The sequence below is a fragment of the Anabrus simplex genome, chromosome 1 (genome assembly GCF_040414725.1).
Source record: "Anabrus simplex isolate iqAnaSimp1 chromosome 1, ASM4041472v1, whole genome shotgun sequence".
NCBI lineage: Eukaryota > Metazoa > Arthropoda > Insecta > Orthoptera > Tettigoniidae > Anabrus > Anabrus simplex.
Window position 1 is genome coordinate 546656258 of NC_090265.1, and position 11122 is coordinate 546667379.

An 11122-nucleotide genomic window follows, 5' to 3' on the forward strand; every position below is an offset into this window, starting at 1 on the left:
TTTTAACTTTATCATCATTGTATTATTAAAGATTAATCAAATGTTGTAATTTGTTCCTTTGGTTTTATTCCCAAAAATATATTTATTAAATTTGTCAGAGACAATTTCTTATCATAAACTTGGTACTTTGGACCTTTCTACTGATACATATCTAATCGGTATCTTTATGACTATTACTGTACTCTTAGGATTGCATAGTAGTCTCTTATTTGTGGTTCTTTTTTTTTTTTTTTTCCCCTAGGGGCTTTACGTCGCACCGACACAGATAGGTCTTATGGCGACGATGGGATACGAAAGGCCTAGGAGTTGGAAGGAAGCGGCCGTGGCCTTAATTAAGGTACAGCCCCAGCATTTGCCTGGTGTGAAAATGGGAAACCACGGAAAACCATCTTCAGGGCTGCCGATAGTGGGATTCGAACCTACTATCTCCCGGATGCAAGCTCACAGCTGCGCGCCTCTATGTGCACGGCCAACTCGCCCGGTATTTGTGGTTCTGGAACAGGATGTACTTAGTCTCAAGCATGTGCCTGAGAACAGAAGTGAATTATAATCCCACTCCTTGCAGACCTAAAAGTAGTTTACAATGGTTTCCTCCTCTTTCATTCCAGACAAATGCCTGACATTGACCATGTCCACTTTCTTTCCAACTCTGAGCATCAGTTAAGAAAAAAATGCACCCATAGAATATCAAATCCATATTGGTTATCTGATTTCATCTATACAAATAAGGGGAGTCCACAAGTATGGTGTCATAGATTTTGTTCAAAATTTAAGAGATTGATCTACATTAATAAGGAGATACATATCTGCAATTTTGTGCTATTTGCCCTCATTTAACAAGAAAATGGCCAATTAAATTACTAGCTTGCACACCTGTCGGCAATTTGCATGTGAATATCTGTAGTACTGCAGGTCTAGTGGTTAGCGTCCCTGAATTTCACGCGGACGTCTTGAATTCAAGTCTCGCCAGCGTCTTATTTTTACTTTTTATTTTCTCCCTGTTTCTTTTTCTTTCATCTTTTATCTTTTTATTGTTCTTTGTCCATATGAACTAGGAAATGTGCATATTAAATATAAGCTGTGTCATAAACATGTTAACTACTATCATCTTGCATAAATGTCTTGACAAATCTTTTTTTCTGTTATTTTGATAACCACTGTTGCAGTTATGATAACAGATATAGAGAGAGAAACAGTTTACATTTTACGACAAATATCAGTAAAAGCAAAAACGAAAACATTCATGCTATGCATTGTTTCGAGAAAGTTGTATGTACCTACAATGATAATTGTACTAGTTTGTCAATCTTACTTGGCACTTTCATTTATGTAGAATAAATCAGTGCTGGTTAACATTGTAAGTGTGGTTAGGAGCGCGCAGCTGTGAGCTTGCATCTGGGAGATAGTGGGTTCGAATCCCACTGTCGGCAGCCCTGAATATGGTTTTCCGTGGTTTCTCATTTTCACACCAGGCAAATGCTGGGGCTATACCTTTAAGGCCACAGCCGCTTCCTTCCCATTCCTAGGCCTTTCCCATCCCATCGTCGCCATAAGACCTATATGTGTCGGTGCGACGTAAAGCAAAGAAAAAAAAACATTCTAAGATATAGCATATCTGTGTTAAGAGAAACAAACTGTGATATCCATCATTTCTGGGATCATCGATTGTTTTGCTAGGTAACTGCTACAGTAATGGAGTAGCCTATGCCATACATCCACATACATCCATTAACGCTCTCTTCCAAGTATTCGACAACGGTGAAAATATTTACGTCTTAGAGCGAGCCAATTGCTTTGGAAACTGAGTTTCTTCTAGATGGTGTGATGGCCTCTTGGTGGAGGAAAATACACTGAAATCCATTATGTCTCATTTGTTCTTCAGGATAATAGGGGATGCAAAAGGTGTCTGTCTCTATATTAGTAGTGGCCTAACTGAAACTTGGTCATAGTTTCAGAGTGCCTTTTGAAACGTTGACCCCATCGTAAAAATAGTCTATAATGGAAGTGACTGGTGAATATAGTGCCTTTGAAGTACTATACCAGCCTGGCAGATCTCTACAGCCTTCCAACTGAAATTTTTGGAGATTGCATCATCTCTAAAAAATTAATGGTAAATGCCTTAAAATTTGTATTTCTATATTACTGAGCTCGATAGCTGCAGTCACTTAAGTGCGGCCAGTATCCAGTATTCGGGAGATAGTAGGTTCGAACCCCACTGTCGGCAGCCCTGAAAATGGTTTTCCGTGGTTTCCCATTTTCACACCAGGTAAATGCTGTGGCTGCACCTTAATTAAGGCCACGGCCGCTTCCTTCCCACTCCTAGCCCTTTCCTGGCCCATCGTTGCCGTAAGACCTATCTGTGTCGGTGTGACGTAAAACAACTAGCAAAAAAAAAAAAAAAAAAAAATTGTATTATGGAGAAACAGCAATAGGAATATGCAGTATATCACAATTGCTCATGTTCACTTGACAAACAGAAAGCTACAATATTAGCATATAATGGAAATTTTTCCAGTGGTGTGCATTGAGCCCCAGCTACTCCAGGATTGCTGGGGCAAATAATTTCGTATTTACATTTTCTTATTATTCCTTAGAACGTTTCTTTGTCAAGTTAAACAAACTGCAAACAGCTAAGTCAAGGTAAGTACAGCTGTCTCAATAACCCATTTGCTTTACCGCAGTCCAGTTTTCTCCAGCAAACTGAGTTTCTTTGCCAGCGCGAAAGAGAGCTACCCCAGCGAAATTCAAGTTGCTTGTTTGAAGCATGAGCTGTTAAGTCTCCTTCTCTTGGGGTGATAGCTGTTGGCCTCACTCGAGATTCCCAGCATCTTACGGCGGCAAAGCAGCTAGCTTGGATACATGTTATTTAACAGCCGAGAGGCTGAAACCTCCACCCACTCCTTCAGCCATTCAAACCTCCCCACCCACCTCCTAACTCCTTCGGGGACAGGAATGAAAACCTTTCCTAGGTCCTAGGTGTTCAACACCAGACACTAGGGGCTAGAAGAAGAAAAAAAAAACAGTATAGCCTCTTGCACATAGTCTAGCTAATAAAAATAGCCATTTTATGAAATCAATTGTAACAAAAGTATTTATTTTATTTTTGGATGTCGGCATGTATGAAATTTTTGGGAGCGTTTCATTGATGGCACGTGTAGAGTATATTTTTCGATGCTCACGGAAAAATATTAAGGTTGCCCAACCTGAACACAGAGCCAAGCGAGAAGTACAAGAATTTTGTATTTGGTTGCTGTATACAAGTGGGTTTTCCTGTAATGGTCGTATATTGAGATTTTTTGTAGCGTTCCTCTTGGATTATAGATGAAGTTTTTCACAAGTTTCATGGCATTCTTCGTGAAATGTTGTGAGGAATATTTTCCCTCGCTTGCCGTTGTTGTACCTATGCTCAACTGTAAAACTTTGACGACGGGAAAATACCTGCTAAAGTTAGCTTATTCAGTTTAGGTTAGGCTTTCTAAGTTAAAAAAACAAAAAGTTAATCCCAGTATATTTGTGTGAAAACAATGACTACTATTACGAAGCGTCAATGGGTGAGGCTGTAAGTGCATTGTTTGATATCTGCTGTAGCTTAAGTTATAATGGTGCCGTCACTGCCGTATATACCAATTTGGAAATATGTGCTAGTATGTGGTTGAAAATATTCTTATTCAAGTGTGGTATAATTTCATAAGTTCTTTAATACCCACATTGCCTTATTTATTAATTTATTTTTTATTTAAGAATTGCCTCAACTGTTTGCTTCTTATATTTTCACTTAGTTATCGAGGGAGTTTATAAAATAGTAATGTTGGCTTTAGAGAGAGTGGTGGAGCTGCGATTGCTTTAAGAAAAAATGCACCGAGCAAGTAGCCATGCGGTTAGGGCCACATGGCTCTGAGCTTGCATTCGGGAGATAGTGGGTTCGAATCCCATTGTCGGCAACCCTGGTTTCCCATTTTTACACCTGGCAAATGCTGTGACGGCCACTTCCTTCCTACTCCTATCCCTTACCTATCCCATTGTCGCCATAAGACATATCTGTGTCGGTGTGACATAAAGCAAATTGTCAAAAAAATGCAGGTGGAGTGATGAATTTTGTCACCGCATGCCACTGAATATTTCACAAGAACTAGTTAAAGTGTTTTAAAATAAAATATTTGTAGGCATCAGTAAATACCTATTAAGTATAGTGACGTCTGATATCAATTTTAACTCCTAAGTGCACAGTAGTCAACAGCATAGCCATCATCACCACTTGGATGGATTGCCCACATGCTGTTGATTTTAAGAGGAGTGGAAAAGAATTGACCTCCCTACTGCAAGTAAACTCTAGCTCAAGATGCCTGATCAGTGGCCCCTGACTCAACTGGACCACTGTCACCAATGTTCAAGTTGGGATAAGACACTTGAATTTGATTTTGATTTGTAGGTGCACTGTAACTCTCTGAACAACTTGTTAGCAATTGGCCATCATTCCACTTGAAGTTTATATGCACATCTTGCAAATTCAAGCAAATCGGAAAATGAAATTAAAGACTAAGCCTTTTCAGTTGTGAAATTACCAGCGTTTCACCCCAGTGTGGCAGTGGGCTCATCAGTTGGATTGCCACTCCTTTCCCAAACGCTGGCGGTTAGCGCGCCATTGAGACACCACTGCAAGCCTCCTGTGTAGGATAATGCAGTGATGATGCACTAGGAGAAGTATGTACCTCCACTTGTATAAATACCCACCTTTGGCTATTGTATCAAAAAATTAAGTTCCCAGAAGAAAACCATAACTTTTATTTCATCAGTTACAAATTTTAAAAACATCTAAGCTCATTAGGCCTTTTCAATCATGAAATTATCAGCATTTTGCCTCAAGTGTAAAAGGATGTTTTATTTAGCACTCAAGTCCACTGACCTACCAGTCTCTAGAAGTGGTTATTACTGGCGAGTATCCTTGGTCCTTGGTCACACCTTGCTTCTTTCAGGATATGTTCTTAAGACTTTATGATATTCAGAAATCAGGAAATATAAATCTCTCTTGAAATGCTGCATGAAATTCATTTTTGTGTTTTAGTACTCCTCATCAGTTTTACTTGTTTTGCTTGAGGGCCTTCTTTAGCAGTTGTCACATGTGAATTTAACTTGCAGGTGCACAACTCTGGCCTCATCAGTTTTACTTGTTTTGCTTGAGGGCCTTCTTTAGCAGTTGTCACGTGTGAATTTAACTTGCAGGTGCACAACTCTGGAGAGCAGTAAACTACGAGGACGACATTCAAGAAAGTTTGCCAGGTATACCTGTGAAATCTGTGGGCAACGATTTGTTAATAAGCATAGCATAACTGGACATAAGCGTAATAAGCATGGAATTCATCCATACTCCTGTGTTCTTTGCTCAGAAAAATTCCCCAAGAAACAGGACCACTTGCGTCACTTATTGGCTCATTCTGGTCCAGTGGGTTTCCAGTGTCCATATTGTCCCAAGGTGATACCTGGTATAGACGCTTTCCTTCGACACCGTAAGACCCACGTCACAGAGAAAAGCTACAAATGCAACGAGTGTCCAGGTTCATTTCGGACCAAGGGAGAGTTGAAGTCTCACCAGGTTATCCATGCAGAACAGCGAAGATTTTCTTGTCCTGAATGTGGTCAGGGGTTTGCAATTAAGGCCCGCCTTGAAGACCACATGAATCGACACACAGGCGAACGACCCTACAAGTGTGGAGATTGTGGGAAAACTTTTACTGCTCAGTCCAGTTGGAGTAACCATTGTAAACTGCATACAGGGTATAAACCTTTCAAGTGTGATTATTGTGATATGAGGTATGTATGATTATTCTTGTATGCCTATTACAGTAAGATAGCATAGTAATTGAAGTATGCTTGATTGATGTCGAACAGAACCTTTTCAAGGAAACCATCCATGTACAGTTTGAAAATTATTACATGATAGGATTTTAGTATTCACCAACCTGTGCCTAGAATTACATGTATTACTGTCATGATGTACAGAGTTGCTTTCTAGATGTATCCAAAGATAGGGAATCTGCCAACTGGGCAATAGTCCTACATGCAGGTGATTGATTGATTGATTGATTGATTGATTGATTGATTGATTGATTGATTGATTGATTGATTGATTGATTGATTGATTGATTGATTGATTGATTGATTGATTGATTGATTGATTGATTGATTGATTGATTGATTGATTGATTGATTGATTGATTGATTGATTGATTGATTGATTGATTGATTGATTGATTGATTGATTGATTGATTGATTGATTGATTGATTGATTGATTGATTGATTGATTGATTGATTGATTGATTGATTGATTGATTGATTGATTGATTGATTGATTGATTGATTGATTGATTGATTGATTGATTGATTGATTGATTGATTGATTGATTGATTGATTGATTGATTGATTGATTGATTGATTGATTGATTGATTGATTGATTGATTGATTGATTGATTGATTGATTGATTGATTGATTGATTGATTGATTGATTGATTGATTGATTGATTGATTGATTGATTGATTGATTGATTGATTGATTGATTGATTGATTGATTGATTGATTGATTGATTGATTGATTGATTGATTGATTGATTGATTGATTGATTGATTGATTGATTGATTGATTGATTGATTGATTGATTGATTGATTGATTGATTGATTGATTGATTGATTGATTGATTGATTGATTGATTGATTGATTGATTGATTGATTGATTGATTGATTGATTGATTGATTGATTGATTGATTGATTGATTGATTGATTGATTGATTGATTGATTGATTGATTGATTGATTGATTGATTGATTGATTGATTGATTGATTGATTGATTGATTGATTGATTGATTGATTGATTGATTGATTGATTGATTGATTGATTGATTGATTGATTGATTGATTGATTGATTGATTGATTGATTGATTGATTGATTGATTGATTGATTGATTGATTGATTGATTGATTGATTGATTGATTGATTGATTGATTGATTGATTGATTGATTGATTGATTGATTGATTGATTGATTGATTGATTGATTGATTGATTGATTGATTGATTGATTGATTGATTGATTGATTGATTGATTGATTGATTGATTGATTGATTGATTGATTGATTGATTGATTGATTGATTGATTGATTGATTGATTGATTGATTGATTGATTGATTGATTGATTGATTGATTGATTGATTGATTGATTGATTGATTGATTGATTGATTGATTGATTGATTGATTGATTGATTGATTGATTGATTGATTGATTGATTGATTGCACAAGTGGTGGTGATGTCCATAATGGGCGGAGAATTCGTTGTAGTAGACTTAGGCTCTGTTGACTCTCCATCCATTGAATTAATCACCATCACATCTTCGTAAACATCATTGGTTAGCTCTCCATCTGAAGAACTAAGCATCGCTGAAACATTATTCAGAACAGGTGGAGAATAATATTCATAAGTCATTGATCTTGATACTGGTGTCGTCAAAGTCAAAACAATGGTTGTTTGGTTCTTATCGACCTGTAATGAGTCGTTAGGTCATCTTTGAACTGATTTTCCTCTGAAGTTTCAACTACGTCGGATAGTGCCAATCTCAACTCATCACAATATCTGATCCAAGATCATTTAAGTTGTGTATTATACACTTTGGACCGTCTAGGTCCTAAAACATTAATAATTCTTGCTTTAATCCATTTGTTTTCATTATTTCAGTAGTTTCTGGTGCAAACGTTATCATTTACCAAAAATGATTTTCTTCCTAAGCATGTCCCACCATACAAAGCAACTTATTTCTCTTGTTTATTCTAAATTTTATTCATTGTTGGTGAAGTTATGAGTAAATCAAATCTATTCCTTAATTTGCATCCCATCAGAGCTTGTGACGGTGACACTCCTATTGTAGCATGTGGAGTGTTTTGATAGTCCAATAGAAATTTCTGAAGATATAACTCCAATTTCTCTACAGGCATATTGTGTAATGCAGCTCATAAAGCTCTTCACTGCATTTTCAGATGCACCATTCATTCTTGGAGAAAACGGTGCTCCACTCCTGAAAATTACCCCAATCATTTTCAAGAAAGATTGGAATTCAGCGCTTTCAAAAGCAAAGTAATTGTCTGAAACTAGAATTTCTGGTAGACCAAATCTGGCAAATTCTTGACACAATAGTTTTATAGTAGTAGAAGCTATCATTGACCTGGTCTGGAAAACTTCTAACCATTTTGAATGACCATCTATGATAACCAAAATATAATTATCATCCAAGGAAAGGTCTGAAGTAATCAGTATGAATTCTTTGCCATGGTTGTTATTTTTTTAGAATTTGCTTTACGTCACACCGATACAGATAGGTCTTACGGTGACGATGGGATAGGAAAGGGTTAGGAGTTGGAAGGAAGCGGCCATGGCCTTAATTAAGGTACAGCCCCAGCATTTGCCTGGTGTGAAAATGGGAAACCATGGAAAACCATCTTCAGGGCTGCCGGCAGTGGGATTCGAACCCACTATCTTCCGGATGCAAGCTCACAACTATGCGCCCCTAACCGCACAGCTAACTCGCCCGGTACGTGTGACATTAATACAGCATATTTACATTGCATAATAACAAATGATGTTACATTGTTATATAATAATCGTTCACACCAATAATATCCTTCAGTAATTGTTTTTTTAAGCAGTAGTGAATATTATTGTAGTCATTCGCATCATGTATAGCACTAGGCTAGTGGTAAATCCTAAAGCAAGGCTCTAAGCAAAGTGCAGAATTTTCAGGGAACTGAGCACAGTAGTAAATAAAGTCAATTCTTTTCCGCTCGTCATGGCACTGTTTACAACACTTTTTCATTGATTTGACTTTTGCATTTACTTTTTGTGGTGGAACTTGAAGGACCAGTGGAATTGTCATTGCCACTTTCATCCATTATTACACCACATTTGAAAGCAACAGGTCACAAACCAGTAAGCCAAACACATAACTCAAACCTCAATCTTAGTGTCATTACAGAAGAACAAAGCCCAATCTCAGTGCCAGCCAGTAAAGACAAGTAAAACCGAACCATATACGACGACACACATGCGTGTCAACAGCATGTAGCACGGGAATGACATGATGAACACGTGCATCAGGCGGCAGCCAATGTTTTAAACATGTTAAAGGCACCATATCTGTCAACATTAACCTACCAATAAGGGTGTACCCAATACTGACTTTAACATGCTGTTCATTATAAGCATTAATTAAATTTACTAATACCAATATATCTTCATCTTCCACCTTTGCTATTTGCTGACTGACTACTAGACATTGGATTTATATGCTGTATAAATAACCAATATAAGCTTGCAGCTATGCTGAAAAATGTGGTGACACGCATTTAAGTATGCACTTATTTTCATCCTCTTATACTCTTGTATGAAATACAAACTGGACCCACGCGATTCACCCATACCAATATATAAAATCATGATCATGAAAAACAAGAAATCACACTCCTTGCAGCTGTTCCACTAGTACAAACAATCTGTGCATAGTTTGTGAGACGTATCAATCTATCAGTATTCACTGTTAAAACAATATGCACACATCTCTGTCATCATCATCATCATATTCCAGCTCCAATTTCCTGGGTGTGGTGTACAAGCTCTTGCCACTTCTTCCTGTCGAAGTATAGTTTCTGTCCCTCTATCTCCTCCCCCTTGAAATTCCTCTTGCTGACATCTGATTTCGCCGGCCCCGCGGTGTAGGGGTAGCGTGCCTGACTCTTACCCGGAGGTCCTGGGTTCGATTCCCGGCCAGGTCAGGGATTTTTACCTGCATCTGAGGGCTGGTTCGAGGTCCAGTCAGCCTACGTGATTCGAATTGAGGAGCTATCTGACGGTGGGATGGCGGCCCTGATCTTGAAAGACAAGAATAACGGCCGAGAGGATCCGTCGTGCTGACCACACGACACCTCGTAATCTGCAGGCCTTCGGGTTGAGCAGCGGTCGCTTGGTAGGCCATGGTCCTTCGGGGATGTTGTGCCATGGGGTTTGGTTTGGTTTGGTTTTGACGTCTGATTTCACTGTGTCTATCCATCGATTTCTTGGCAACCATACTGACCTCTGCCCTTTCACTTCTCGGTCAAAGTATATCTTTGCTGTTCTCGTTCTGTCCATCCTCATAACATGTCCAAACCATTGTAGCCTGCATCGTCTTAAAAGCTCAGTAACAGGAATTTAAATGCCAGCCTCCTTCCTGTTTGTTTCATTTTTAATCTTGTCTTTCCTGGTCTTTTAGTTCATTGTTCTAATGAATTTAATTTCTGTTGATTGGATTTTACCATTATCCTTGTTATTTAGGGTACATGTTTCATGTCCATAGGTGAGAATTGGAATGAAGTAGGTATGAAACATGGTCAATTTTGCTTTCTAGGGTATTTTATCATCCCAGAGTAGATTTCTCACTTGAAAAATAAAGTGAGAAGCTCTTGAAGTTCTGTTAAGTATTTCTTGGTTTATTGTGCTATGTTTTGAAATGATACTTCCAAGGTATGTGAATTTAGAAACAGATTGTAACAGAGTTCCCTCCAGGAAAATATTTGAAACTGTGCCTTACTTGTTGATAGTCATTTCAACAGTTTTTGTTTTATTGATGTTTAGTCCATATTCTTTAAACTTTCCATTCCAAAGATTTAGGTTATCCTGTACTTCTGCTTCATTTTCTCCTGAGATCAAAACATCATCTGCAAATATTAGAGTATTAGGCTCTTTGCAATGTTCTTTAATAGATTTTATGATCTGATCCATGACAATGATGAACAGGAGTGGTTGACAAGGCACTTCCCTGCTGGACTCCTCTTTTGGTTACAAACCAATCTGATCTTCCATCCCCTACTTGGACACATCTAAAGCATTTTTGACAGAGCATCTTTACTTTATCAATCAGAAAGTTTGGCACACCTATACCTTCTAGGCATTCCCTGATTATCTCCCTAGGCACACTATCGTAGGCCTTCTCAATATCCATAAAAACAATCACTAAGGCAACTAAAAGGGGCGACCAACAGATGATTACATTCGAACCATGAAACTCCTTGTGCTTTAGTACCAACAGGCGGGGAA

General features: G+C 38.1%; 1 protein-coding gene across 1 annotated transcript in view; it reads left to right on the forward strand.

The window, feature by feature from the left end:
• The window catches only part of LOC136857119 (zinc finger protein 92), a 78830-nt gene that overhangs the window by 52677 nt on the left and 15031 nt on the right, over window positions 1-11122 (forward strand). Inside the window, exon 4 of the mRNA XM_068225064.1 lies at window positions 5221-5808. Within this exon, the coding sequence (XP_068081165.1) occupies window positions 5221-5808 (588 nt within the window). The remainder of the gene's footprint in view (window positions 1-5220; window positions 5809-11122) is intronic.